At 46.3% G+C, this 14,686-nt stretch overlaps 1 protein-coding gene across 1 annotated transcript in view; it reads right to left on the bottom strand.

Moving 5' to 3' along the window:
* The window catches only part of ALDH7A1 (aldehyde dehydrogenase 7 family member A1), a 59,488-nt gene extending 51,401 nt beyond the window's left edge, over positions 1 to 8,087 (bottom strand). The window contains exon 1 of the mRNA XM_068246807.1: positions 7,873 to 8,087. Within this exon, the coding sequence (XP_068102908.1) occupies positions 7,873 to 8,064 (192 nt within the window). The 5' untranslated portion in view covers positions 8,065 to 8,087. The remainder of the gene's footprint in view (positions 1 to 7,872) is intronic.
* Between the last annotated feature and the right edge of the window lie 6,599 nt (positions 8,088 to 14,686).

The following is a 14,686-nucleotide window of genomic DNA, read 5'->3' as shown; positions in this document are numbered from 1 at the left end:
AGCTGTTTGGAGTGCACAATATACGATGGACTTATGGGGAAATAACCTTTCTCCGCCGCACACCTGAGGCAGTTAAGCCTCATTTAAATCACGAATTTGAGTGCTTAGCCACTTGTGAGTACTCATGAGCCCATTCCTGCAGGTAAGTAAATCTGATTTCTTATCATTAGGCATTATGTATTCTTTATGGTGCAATACACATATACAGTTTCTGATTTCTGATCAATTTTGCCACCTCCATGTAGTATGGGGGCCAACAGGCTTTAAATACTATGAAAAGGTTGTGAGGTAAGCTCTACTACATAGAAGTGGTAAAACTGGCCAATCAAAATTGGATGTTTGTACCAGGCTTTAGCCATAGAACCTGAACAGGCATGCAGATCAGGTGCTTTGTTTCAGGTCTGACTATCAGCTGCATACTTGTTTCAGGTGTGTGATTCAGACACTACTGCAGCCAAACAGATTAGCAGGACTGCCAGGCAACTGGTATTGTGTAAAAGGAAAGAATTATGGCAGCCTCCATATCCCTCTTGCTTCAGTTGTCATTTAACAAATGCAACAACAAAAAAATACGGGCAATATGCCTAAAAAGCGGAGAAACACTAGAACAAACACTTCTTCTCATCCACTTCTATCATGGTGAACTTAGACTGTGGTCCTACAATTGCTGCTGGCAGGTCTCCATAATCCACAACTGTCCCACTTTTGGGCGACACTCCTTTCGGAAATAAACCCCCAAGCCTTGTTTTCTTACTCTAATGTTCCTTCTGATGCCCCTACATGCAGGTTTTAGGTTTACACAAATAAATATCTTTTCAAGAAGAAAAAAAAAAACGCATCACCGATGCCCCTTTTACACAAGGCCAGTTTCATTGCATTAGGCGTAGCTTCCAACCGCTTTTCAGCAACACGTCTCAATCTGTAACATTGATGTTTTAGTAAAAAGCGGACAGATGGAAGCAAGGCCTTCGGTGCACTCTGCTGCAGGTCAAATTAATGTAGTGTCCCCCCCCCCCCACCTCAATGCTATGACCAGGTGTAAAAATGGCCTCTGAGTCCTTAAAGTCCACAGCACTGCCTTAAAGGACAACTGAAGTGAGAGGGATATGGAGGCTGCTATATTTATTTACTTTTCAGCAGTACGCGTTGCCTGGCTGTCCTGCTGAACCTCAGCCTCTAATACTTTTAGCCATAGACCCTGAACAAGCATGAAGCAGATCTAGTGTTTCTTACATTGTCAGATCTGACAAGAATAGCTGCATGCTTGTTTCTGGTGGGATTCAGACACTACGTCAGCTAAAATCAGGGCTTTTCAACCCTGTCCTCATGTACCACCAACAGTGCATGTTTTGTGGAAATCCACAGAGGTAGTTAATCAGCGCTGCTGAGACACTAATTACCTCACCTGTACAAGTTTGTGGTTTTCTGCAACACATGCACTGTTGGTGGGCCTTGAGGACAGGGTTGAAAAGCCCTGAGCTAAATAGATCAGCAGGGCTACCAGGCAACTGGAATTGTTTAAAAGGAAATAATTATGGCAACCTCCATATTCTTCTCACTTCAGTTGTCCTTCCAACCCTGTCCTCAAGGCCCACTGACAGTACATGTTTTGCATAAAACCACAAACATGCACAGGTGAGGTAGTTAGTGTCTCAGCAGAGCTGATTAACTCCCTCTGTGGATTTCTACAAAACATGCACTGTTGGTGGGCCTTGAGGACAGGGTTGGGGAACACTGCAAAATGACACCTGAACTGAAACCACAAATGGTAATCTAAATAGGCTTTTAGATTATAGGCCCAAGGCTTACATGTCACACCGGTTTGGCCGAGCTTGACTACGTTGCTCTGTCCCACTCACACTATATCTGGATGTTTGTGCTCCCTCCCAGGTGTTTACAGCAGTCAGGTGCATCCTGGGCTTGCACACTCTACAACAGGTGTACAAGCGTCACTGCTACACAACTGGGTGGGAGTGCAGACATACTGGAACCTGGGGCTTCTAACGGTCCCCTGCAGAGGTCCTGTGGCTGCGCAACCACTCACCTATGCTCCGGTCCCCTCCGCCAGTTCACTTTCGGAATTTCCGACTTTTAAGTCGGAAAACCACTGCGCCTGCACGGCCACGCCATCACTCCCGCTGACATCACCGGCAGCGTACTGTGCAGTAGCAGACCATACTGTGCCTGCACAGTACACTCCCGGTGAGGTCAGTGGCGGCAAGGACGCGGCCGCGCAGGAGCAGTGGTTTTCTGACTTGAAAGTCGGAAATTCCGAAAGTGAACTGGCGGAGGGGACCGGAGCATGGGTGAGTGGTTGCGCAGCCACAGGACGTCTGCAGGGGACCGTTAGAAGCCCCAGGTAAGTTCAACTTTTTCCCCCCTACAGTACTCCTATAAATAAAAAAAAAATGATATGTAAACAAATCTGAATAAGGATTATTAGTTAATTAAAAGCAAAAGTAAATGTGTGAAAAGAGTTTATGCATAATTACAGGGTACCTCCAACAAACATGTGTTAGAGGGTGCTCGAGATGATGTAGCCCTCAACAGGGGGTCCTTGGCAAACATGGTCATTCATAAAGGGCTTCATGCTGTAGTAAGTTTGAGAACCACATCCAGTTACTCATATTCACTAAAACTTAAAATCCAAACTGTAAGCATTATCTTTTGGAAAAACAACCATACATTGAAACACAATGCCGGATACACAAGTCACAATACACAATACACAAATACACAAGTCTATTCCTGTAGCATGCCATTAAATGTAATGAGTCATAGCTGCACAATAATCCTCTGCATCTATACAATTAGTCTGATGATCACTGTGAGTAAATGAAGGTAAGCAGGTGCAAATAGGTGCAATGCTGTAGCACCACCATGACACTCAGGCAGGGGTCACACTTGAGGTGATCGGATGTGGTTTCCAGGCATACAGAATTGCATGTCAACGTGACAGCTCATTTTAATCGATTGTTACCATTTGAATGCAGTTCCCACTAGCCAGGAAAAAAAAAAAAAAAAAAAAAAAAAAAAAACACACACACACCACACAAAAACACTTGCAGCATAATATTGCACACTGCATGTGATTCCCATTGCTGACAGACAGCTACTGTCAGCTGACCATGGGTGACACGGTAAAACACACATTACATGGACAAATGTGTGAACCCTCCCTCAGTTTTATAGCAGTCTTACTGAGTACCTAGCTAAGTTATAGGGGACCAGAACCACAAATACTTTGGCCTAGTGCACACCAAAAACCGCTAGCAGATCCGCAAAACGCAGGCTAGTTTTTGAAGCGTTTTTTTCTTATTATGAAGCGTTGTGGTTTTGTGTAGCGTTTTTTACTTAAAGTGAAGCGTTTTTGGTAGCCTTTTTGTGTAGCAGATTACAGATATTGTTACAGTAAAGCTGTTACTGAACAGCTACTGTAACAAAAACGCCTGGAGAACAGCTCTAATCTGGCGTTTTAGCAAGCGTTTTTCCTATACTTAACATTGGAGGCAGAAACGCCTCCAAAATCCAAAAAATGCTGCAGCCCAGGAGTTTGCGTTTCAGCTAAAACCGACCCGCTCTAGTGTGCACCAGCCCACTGAAATACATTACCCAAGCGTTTCCTCAGCCGCAAGCATTCCTAAAAACGCAACCGAACCGCTCTGGTGTGCACTAGGCCTTTGTAAGGGAATAAGTTAGTTACTAAAAAAATAAAATAAATGTAGCATAGTCATCAGCCAGAATAAGCTATATTCACCTCAGACACCTAATATGTGCTTCTTAGGACCCATTAACACTTCCCGCTAATCCACTACTCACTAGTGCTATTCTAGCCTATGGCAGTGTTCTCACTGCTGTGATTTGCAACGATCGCAGGAGTTTCGCGATTATCGTTAATCGCAAACACACTACCTGCAGCAATTTTCCGGCAATTCTGGAGCAATCGCCATTAGCATATATAGAACCACTAATCGCGAATGCTCCTAAAACTCTAATTTGTCCAGTGATTTTTCCGCGGGGGAAAGAAAATAAATAAAAAAAAAAAAAAAAAAAAAAAAAATCACCCACAGAAAATAATAACAAATCATTAGCATTTAGCGATTTTAGGTGTGAATGGGTCCTTAAGACACTGCACTGTCAATACTGTAGTACCCTGTAGGCCAGTATGTTATTAGTAACAGCATGCTGTACAGACTGTATAAGGCCCCGTTCACACTTGCGTTTTGGCAAATAAATGGACCGGATCCTGATCAGAACCGTACGGTTCCGATCTGGACCGTTTGTATCAGGCATGCATCAGGCTGCCATCCGGATCCGTGGGCAAAAAAAGTGAAATTTAAAAAAAAAATTAAAAAAAAAATGTTGGGGTCAGCAGAAGGTGCAACTGGTGCACGTGTAAAATCAGGTTCCTCCGCTGTAGGCCTCACCTCCACCTCCGACATTCTGCCAAACAGCTTCAGCACGTCTGTCACTGCTGCTCCACTCCAGACATGCTTGGCCCATGTGTCCCCATCCGAAATGGCCGCTTGCATACGCATAGGAAGTGGGGTAGAACGTCAGGTTTTTGTAGGCAGTGTGTTCTGTGCCTTCCGTTCCCCATTGGTTTCTGTGTTCCTGATGGTGCTGTCAGGCTCAGGTCAGGCTCCCGTCAGGATGCGTGGGCCAGAGATCCGGACACAAAAAATAGCGCATGTTGGAAAAGAGTCCGGAGTCCGGATCCGATCCGGCTCCGTACTGTACGGAACGGGCACGTGTGAACGTCCGCATAGACTTTACATTGCTATGCGGAACGTACGTTCCGTTTGTACAGTATGCGGTCCGGATCAGATCCGGAAAAACCAGATAGCGAACGCTAATGTGAACCGGGCCTAAGGCCATGCAGAAAACACAAAACAAAAACAACAAACCAAAAGTGGTCACTAGTATGGTTTAGGTCAGAGTTCCCCAACCCTGTCCTCAGGGCCCACCAACAGTATGGCCTGGTGCACACCAAAGAACGCTAGCAGATCCGCAAAATGCTAGCAGATTTTGAAACGCTTTTTTTTTTTTTTTCTGTAGCGTTTCAGCTAGCATTTTGCGGTTTTGTGAAGTGTTTTTGGTGTAGTAGATTTCATGTATTGTTACAGTAAAGCTGTTACTGAACAGCTTCTGTAACAAAACGCCTGGCAAACCGCTCTGAAGTGCCGTTTTTCAGAGCTGTTTGCGTTTTTCCTATACTTAACATTGAGGCAGAAACGCATCCGCAATCCAAAATCTGCTGCAGCCCGGGAGTATGCGTTTCTGCAAAACGCCTCCCGCTCTGGTGTGCACCAGCCCATTGAAATACATTACCCTAGCGGATTCGCACCCGCAAGCGGATCGCAAACCGCAGCCGAACCGATCTGGTGTGCACTAGGCCTATATGTTGTTTTTTCAGAAAACCACAAACACACAGGTGAGGTAATTAGTGTCTCAGCAGAGCTGATTAACTCCCTCTGTAGATTTCCACAAAACATGCACTGTTGGTGGGCCCTGAGGACAGGGTTGGGGGAACACTGGTTTAGGTGACCCAGCAGGAAGTCTCATAGGGTATAGTTCTCCAATCACAGTGATCAGTTATGCTGAGGAATAGTTCTGCAGGTCAACTCACTGCCCATACAATTCTATGGGCCTGCTCACAGTTCTGCGTTGTAAAGCCTCTTTCACAGTGGGGACGTTAAAGTCGCACGTTATAAAAATGTATAATGCAGACTAACGCACAGCAATACAAAGTCTGTGCGTTGTGTGTAACAATATTTAGAAAGTACTGCATGCTGTGCGTTCGGCAATAAATTTGCTGCGTTGTGTGTTGCACATGCTCAGTAATTTTTTTTTATTTTTTTTAAATGTAACGCATGCGCCGTTTTCGTTCCATCAGTATGCGACGAAAAAAAGCTCACCAAGGAGACAACGCAGTGCAAAATAACATCCAATGTCATAACCTACATGCGCTGCGTTAGGGGCACGTTGTGCGACTTTAACGTCGCATCAAACGCAACGTCCTACTGTGAAAGAGGCCTAAAAGATCACATTTTAACTCACTGCATGCAGGATGTGTATTGTATTAAAAAAAAAAAAAAAAAAAATCTATGTCCAGCCCCCATTGCAGTTCACGTTTATTATAACGTGTACATTATGCAACTGACCAATTGGCCAAATATTGTGGACGTAGTTATCATAACCTATCCAAAACCTAGAAGTTTTAGAGGGTGCAATCAACCAATCTTGTTAGCAGAATTTGCCCAGGAGGTTTAGCTGGGAGGCTGAACTGTCTGACAAGGGTGCAGATCAGCCTCCGGTCTAAAAGAGACCTTAAAGGGAACCTAAGACAAAAAGCGTTTCAGGTTCCATACTTACCTGGGGCTTCCTTAACCTCCCTGGCGTTCTATTAAGACCGCCATGGCGGCTGCAGGAGGGGTTTTTTTAAATAAAAAAAAAAAAAAAAAACGGTTTCATGCAGCCAACTTTCAGTTGGCTGCATGAAAGCCCACTAGAGGGCGCTCCAGAAGCGTCATTCTGATCGCCTCCGGCGACCAGAATAAACAAGGAAGGCCGCAATGAGCAGCCTTCCTTGTTTTGCTTACATCGTCGCCATAGCGACGAGCGGAGTGACGTCATGGACGTCCTGACGTCAGTCGCCTCCGATCCAGCCCTTAGCGCTGGCCGGAACTTTTGTTCCGGCTGCGCAGGGCTCGGGCGGCTGGGGGGGGGGACCCTCTTTTGCCGCTGCTCGCAGCGGATCGCCGCAAAGCGGCGGCGATCAGGCAGCACACGCGGCTGGCAAAGTGCCGGCTGCGTGTGCTGCTTTTTATTTCGCAAAAATCGGCCCAGCAGGGCCTGAGCGGCGACCTCCGGCGGTGATGGACGTATATATTCGTCCATACCGCTGAGGAGGTTAAGGCCGCTCATCCCTCACCTTCTCCCCGGGTGATACCCGACACCCGCAATTCAGCCCTAAAGCCTGGCCAAGTCATGCCTCATCGCACACTCCCCTGTTGCGCTCCCATCCCTGGGAGCGTTCTGCACCTGTGCAGTAGTACTGTGCAAGAGCAGAGTGCTCCCAGCCATGGGAGCGCCACAGGGAAGCACACCTGGCCGGGTTTGCGCATGCGTGAGGAAGAGCGACTCAGGCTGAATTACGGGTGACAGGAATCACCCGGGGAGACATTGAGGGATACGCAGCCTTAAGAAAGCCCCAGGTGAGTATGGTACCTGAGATGTGTCTTGTCTCAGATACACTTTAAAAGAGCTTATGAAGCTAGAGGCATATGGAGGCTGCCATATTTATTTACTTTTAAAGAATACCAGTTGCATGGCATCCTGCTAATCTTTCTGGCATCAGTAGTGTTTGTGTCAGAACCCTGAAACAAGCATGCAGCTAATTCAGACAAATTTCAATCAGAAACATCTCTGATCTGCATGCTAGTTCAGAGTCTATGGCTAAAAGTATTAGAGGCAGAGGATCAGCAGGGCAGCCAGGCAATCTGAATTAGTTAAAGGGAAATAAAATATGTCAGTACTGAATCTTGTAGTGCAAACAATTCACCTAATGTTTTTACCCCATCTCTATGTAGTGTTCAAAATAAACATCCAATTATCAACAAACAAGTAATTTATCAGAATCATGAATATGCAGGAAAAGTCATTGTTGCAGAATATTGGCAGTTAGGAAATCTGAATGCATTAGTAATCTAATTACAATTCAACTATTCTGTCCACAGAGCAGAATCAGATGATATTAAAATAACCAAATGTTGCTTTTCCACGTCATCAGAGAGCTGCAAGCAATGCTACATGTAACCTGGGCATGTGCCCAAATCTTCCTGGCAGACACAAAGCTAGCTGCAGACATACCTCTCCTTTTCCTCCCCATGTACCATTGTACACACCATCGTTGTCCTCCCTCAGTCCCAGCTCTTTCAGCCAGGAATACTGTGGCTGGTTTACTAGCAGGTTAGACATAGCTGCAGCCTGTCTACAACAGGAAGAGAAGATTTTCCTCTTCAGCAGAAAATGTCTGGATACTGGAAGTGTTAGCTGCAGCATGGTGTATTCACACTGGCAGATGCAGCTGGCTAATAAAATCTGCGAGAGCAGACCCACCTCCAGCTTTCCGAGCCTGCCATTGGCAAGACCCAGGCTCAGCCCACACGAGATGACTCTGATGTATCAGCATAGGCTGCTAGCTTGTATCACTCACAGCTCGGCTAGACCAAGCTTACCGCCACCTGCTGCACGCTGCTAGATCTCGCTTCTCACATTGAAGAAATGCAGACATGTTTTATAATAGTACTAGTACCAGCATTGTTTCTTTTATTATACCTTACAATTGTTCCTGTTTTGGAGGTGCCAATCTCTACTTCTACTAATGTCCCTCTTTTTTGCCTGACAGAGAACTGTGTAAATATACTAGTTGCGTGTAGTCCAGTATTAGGCCTCCTCGTTCACATCTGCTGTGCTCAAAAACGCGTGGTAAAAGACGCATGCGCTTTAGTGCGCGTTTCTGTGCGTTGCGCTTCTTTAAAGCACGTTTTGCTTATTGTAGCAGTAGCAGTTGTCAATAAAACTTTGTTTTTCTATGTAAATGTATTTTTTTCTCCAATTAGGGGTAAAAAAACCGCATGCGCTTCTATGCACTTGTACACGTTTCTATGCGCTAAAAAAGCGCAGCCATTCACTTGCATTGATGTGTGCTTTACAGCTGCGTGTCCTTTCACTTCATGCTTTACAGCTGAACACACAGAAGTGCATGCAACCCTACGTTTTTGTAACGCTGCTCAGCGCAGTGCATAGATGTGAACCAGCTACATTTAGTTACATGGGAAAATCAATACCTTGCTGATCGCACAGGGCATTGCGCTGTGAAAAGCGCACAGAAACGGCCCTGATGTGAACGAGGCCTTAGTCATGGAGAGAATCCGAACACATAACAACAAAAGTTGTTTAGGTGTTACCTTTAAAGGAATCATCAGGCAGTTTTAATATATATTTGATTTACTTACCTGGTCTGGGGCTTTCTCCAGTCCCTCGCAGCTAGCTGTCCCATGCTGACAGCTCCATTTGCAGCTGCCAGCCCAGGGTCCCAGCACAGTGCAGAGGACAACCTTGAGGTTGTCCTTTCTGCGCCTGCGTGAAGTGCCTCTGTCAATCCAGCCCACGTTGTCCGCGGCATACTGCGCAGGCGCAGAACTACTAGCTGCGAGGAGAAAAGCCCCAGGTAAGAAAATCAGATATATATTAAAACTGCCTGATGGTTCCTTTACTGACTAACTGTACAAATACTGGCCTCGATTCGCTAAAGGCTGGTCTCTAATCAATTTTCATTTGGTCAAATACCGCATGCGCTATTTTAGACCTTCTTTTAATGTAAACATGCAGGAGCCCAATTGTAAATGCTGGAACTATTTCTTCAGTAAGAGTGCAGAATGCTGGTCTACTCTGCCCCTCTCTCTCGATGGTGACAGTCTGCCACAATCAGCTCAGTGCAGCCCAGACTTCACCACAGCTCTGCTAGTGCATGCTGCTGTCCTGTCCGGCAGTATAAGCATCAATGGAGTGAGTGGCAGGATAGTTTGGCTACTCCTATTGGCTGTCTCCTTTGCCTGTCAATTACACTGCATGCCTGTTTGTCAGTTAGCGACAGCTATTTTGCTTTTCCCCCCAAATCCTCTTGTAAATTGACATTGAGGTATTTACTGCCTAAGTCGGTAATTTACCTCACTAGCAGGACCGGATTTGTACTTCTTACCACCCAAGGCTCACTATTACCAGGTGCCCCTAACCAAACAATATCTTACCACCTCTGTCCCACTCCCCCCCTCCCCAATTTTTTTGTTGACGCAAATTGTGCCAAACTGCCGGTGCCCACTATGGCAATTAGTGTCGAGATCTCTATGAACCAATCACGTCACACGGGGACAATGGTCAATTAAACAGCGATCTGTAGGTGAAGGGCATGGTGTAAGCCGTCCACCACACCCACGTAGTCAAAAGTGGCTCACAACTGGACAGTGGGTAGGGTCAGCAACAGGTAAAAAGGAGTCCTGTACCTGCTGCTGTCTCCATGTTAATGTGACGTGGACCACCACTGGCCATTCAATAACTAGGAAATGGGGAGTGTGATAGACTACCTTCTGTATTCTGTACTATTTGCTGGCACTCCCCTGGGTCCTTTCACCCCCCCCCCCCACACACACACACACACACACCACATGCTGCACAGACCCAGCCTTCCATACCCGCCTGCAGCTGCTGTTATGTCATTGGACCAGGTCTGGCTGCTTGCTAATCATTCACTCTTGATTAACTGAGTGCAGCTGTAGAGGCAGCTGCTAGCTGGTGCAAAAAGTGGAGTTGGTTTTGTTTAGACACTTAATCTGCAAGAAAAGCCCACTGCTTGCAGGCTGCCCCTTGTTTATCTGGTGCCCTAGGCCATGGCCTGTGTGGCCTTACCAGAAATCCCGCCAAGCTCACTAGTCAGTAATTTTTGTTTTCAATGCAGTATCAGTCTTAGGCCAGGGACCCACTATAGACAAACATGTGAAATACAGCGCAGGAGATTTGGGCGCAGCCTGGCGCCACCATAGACCGTAATAGGAATTACGGCTGTAGCAGCGCACAGTGAGTAATTTTGGCGCCATCAGAAGTCGTAGCTGAAGTTACACTGTAATTTCGGCCGCCACCAATAGCTGGAAGCCGAATTACATAATTCTCCACCATCCACGCAGACCTGGAGAGGGAATAGTAATTAACGCCGCCGGGACTTGTGCAGGAGCAGAGTAAGCCGTATATCGGCTGTATCCCGCACCCAAGTCTCCCAGCTGAGATTTCATTCGTATGCTCTACAGATCCCCTGTCGTAATTGCAATTGTCTTTGGTAGTGTTTTGTGCAGCGATTTTATAGCAATTTCCGGTGATTGTTGAAGCAATTTGTTTTTAGTGCTTGCTTTTTCAGAGCAATTGCTATTGGCGATATTAACTTTTGGGGGGTTCAGGTAGTAAAATGGATGCAAAAACTCTTTTGTACAGCCATTGAAAAGCAATTTTGCTGCTTTCCTAACTTTTGTATTGGAGTGCAATCGCTCCAAAAATGTTGCAGGGACCCACGATTGTGAGTTCCCTAATGGCAAATGCTCCTGTGAGTTTGCCTCTGACGTTCACTAGCCTAGTGCCTTTGGAAGAGCCATCAACTACAAGCACTCTAGTGGGGCATAGCCCTTAGTGAATTGAGGGTGGACCAGATGTTCTGTAAAATTAGCTGTTTTCTGCATTACCTAATGCGTTCATTCTTTGTGAATTGAGGCCATTGTATACATCCCACTGGTGTAGTTACTTTGTGCTATCAGTGGCGTAGGGCCCATTGTCGCAGCGGTTGAGACCACCCTGTGTGCTGCAGGGGTCTGCACCACCCCCTCTAGTAAGCTTTGCAATAGCCAGGGCCGTCGATCAGGAGGGGAGAGAAGCGGGCACACACAGCCGCAGGAAGGGGGCACTCCTCCCTTTCCCCTTGGGCCCCCCTTCAGTGCTCCCCCCTCTAGAAATTAGCACAGCAGGCAGGAAACACAGACTCCCCTCATCCAGGTTCCCTGCAGTGAAGCTCCACGCCCTGCTGGTCTTCTCTTGTCTCCAGCGCCACTCACTCTACTTGCCAGCAGAGGTAGAGTGAGCGATGCTGGAGACAGAGAAGAACAGCAGTGCGAGCTCTATCACAGGAAACCCGGAAGAGATGAGTCAGTGTTCCCTTGTACAATGACTCCCTTTGAGAGAGTTCACATCTGAGCGGTTCGTTTCCGATTCGCTCAGCAAAGCGGTGCCTGTAACATTTTTGAGGCGATTTTGCCTCAATGGAAGATATAGGAAAAACGCAAGCGCTCACAAAATCGCTTTGTGCAGCGATTGTGTTCGCCTATTTAAGAATTAATACATTGTATTTATTCTTTTCCAGGTTAAAGAGTTCACTTCCTGACTTGCATCAGGGAGTGAATATAAAAACCGCACTGGAAAAGCGCATAGAAAAGCGATTTTACCAAAAACGCAGTGCGCAGTGGAGCGCTGGGAGGGGAAAAAAAAACACCGCACAAAATCGCAAAACACTTGCGTTTGCGATTACGTTTTTAGATGTGAACGAGGCCTGAAAGTGTGTGAATGGGAGCGTGATTGAAAGTGTGTGATTAGAAGTAGAGATGGCTCGAACCTCCGATTTTGGGTTCGCGAACCTCGAACGCGAACTTCCGCAAAAGTTTGCGAACCTGCAAAGTTTTTGAACCGCAATAGACTTCAATGGGCAGGCGAACTTTCAAAACTTCAAACATTAATTCTGGCCAGAAAAGTGATAGAAAAGATGTTTCAAGGGGTCTAACATCTGGAGGGGGGCATGGCGGAGTGGGATACACGCCAAAAGTCCCGGGGAAAAAATCAGGATTTGACGCACAGCAGCGTTTCACTGACAGACCAAACTCACTGTGTAACACACCGCAAACAGCTGTTTGTGTAGTGACGGCTGTGCTGGACTGGTGCGCACCATGACCACAGTGCAGGCGATGGCAGTTTTCAAGCACATATGGTCGCTGGGCTGAGGTAGCTCAATGACAGGACAACAGTGACTGTCCAGCTAATCGAATTTGATCTGTCCACAATGAAGCAACAACCTTATTATCTTGGGTGTGCCCCCCAACACACTCATATAGCCGGCGGTCATTGCTTCATTGTGATACGCAAGCCCCTTCACCACAGCAAGGTTGTGACCACGAAGGGGAATTGACACATGTACATGCCTTTTATTTTGTTGTTGCAGACGCAGTGCAGGCAGAAAAATTATGCAGGCATGTACACACAGCAAGAAAAAAATGTTATTGTTTTTGTTAGCTAGCAGCGGCCTTAAAAATTCAGGAATCCACCTGGAGTCCTGGACCCTGTTCAGGGGAGGACTGGGACCTTTTGGCCTGGGGGGACAACACAAAATAGAGGTCCGTTTCACGGCATCCCCAGCCCAAGCCATATCTTTCTTGTGTGCAAATCTTCATATTGTGATGACTAACAGCCCCACCCCCCCCACGCACACAAACTATGTACCTGATGCCTAACCCCATTTCTCTGCACAATCTACCTGTCTGTGTCTGATGCCTAACCTTAAAGGAGTTATCAGGCATTTTTAATGAAAATAATAATACTTTCCCAGGGCTTCGTCCAACCCCAAGCTCCCAGCATGTCCCTCGTCGCAGCTCTGCAGTCAGCTGTTCGCTGCCGCTGCCTCCCGGTCCCTGGCGATGACGTCAGGCCGACTGCGCCTGTGCGAGTGGTGTTGCCAATAACCGCCACATGGACCGGAGCGCACTGTGCAGACGCAGAACTACTGGGCCTGCGCAGTACGCTCCGGTCCACGTGGCGGTGAGTGTTGGGTCTTGCGTCTCTCAACTTTCTCTTCACAATATTCCACAAATTCTCTATGGCGTTCAGGTCAGGAGAGTTGGCAGGCCAATTGAGCACAGTAATACCATGGTCAGTAAACCATTTACCAGTGGTTTTGGCACTGTGAGCAGGTGCCAGGTCGTGCTAAAAAATGTCCAGTGTTGCTTCTCTGTAGCCCAGGTCAGGCGCTTCTGCCACTGTTTCTGGTTCAAAAGTGGCTTGACCTGGGGAATGCGGCACCTGTAGCCCATTTCCTGCACACGCCTGTACACGGTGGCTCTGGATGTTTCTACTCCAGACTCAGTCCACTGCTTCCGCAGGTCCCCCAAGGTCTGGAATCGGTCCTTCTCCACAATCTTCCTCAGGGTCCGGTCACCTCTTCTCGTTGTGCAGTGTTTTCTGCTACACTTTTTCCTTCCCACAGACTTCCCACTGAGGTGCCTTGATACAGCACTCTGGGAACAGCCTATTCGTTCAGAAATTTCTTTCTGTGTCTTACCCTCTTGCTTGAGGGTGTCAATGATGGCCTTCTGGACAGCAGTCAGGTCGGCAGTCTTACCCATGATTGCGGTTTTGAGTAATGAACCAGGCTGGGAGTTTTTAAAAGCCTCAGGAATCTTTTGCAGGTGTTTAGAGTTAATTAGTTGATTCAGATGATTAGGTTAATAGCTCGTTTAGAGAACCTTTTCATGATATGCTAATTTTTTGAGATAGGAATTTTGGGTATTCATGAGCTGTATGCCAAAATCATCAATATTAAAACAATAAAAGGCTTGAACTACTTCAGTTGTGTGTAATGGATCTAAAATATATGAAAGTCTAATGTTTATCAGTACATTACAGAAAATAATGAACTTGATCACAATATGCTAATTTTTTTAAAAGGACCTGTATATTTACATAGAAAGAGGGACGAAGTCCTGAAAGAGAGACAAATGGGGAGGAAAGAGGGACAAAGGGACCCGGCTCCCAAAGAGGGACTGTCCCTCCAAAAGAGGGACAGTTGGGAGCTATATTAATCATAAGTAGTCGGTATAATGTGTAATAACAAGAATTAATCAATTTATTATATCAAAATTCGATAAAATTCCAGACAAACATTTAAAAACGTCCCACACCTGCCTATAGTGCCTCATAATGCTGTTTTGTTAATAAGACACTATTACTATAATTCTAGCTCCACTACAAACAGTATAAATTGAAGCTGCATACTTTGCAGGCATGGTGAAATATCTATCGTCTCAATAATGACCATTGCGGG

Source organism: Hyperolius riggenbachi, chromosome 1 (genome assembly GCF_040937935.1).
Source record: "Hyperolius riggenbachi isolate aHypRig1 chromosome 1, aHypRig1.pri, whole genome shotgun sequence".
Taxonomy (NCBI): Eukaryota; Metazoa; Chordata; class Amphibia; order Anura; family Hyperoliidae; genus Hyperolius; species Hyperolius riggenbachi.
The sequence above is the reverse complement of the archived record's forward strand: the minus strand, read 5'-3'. Positions and strand labels throughout refer to the sequence as shown.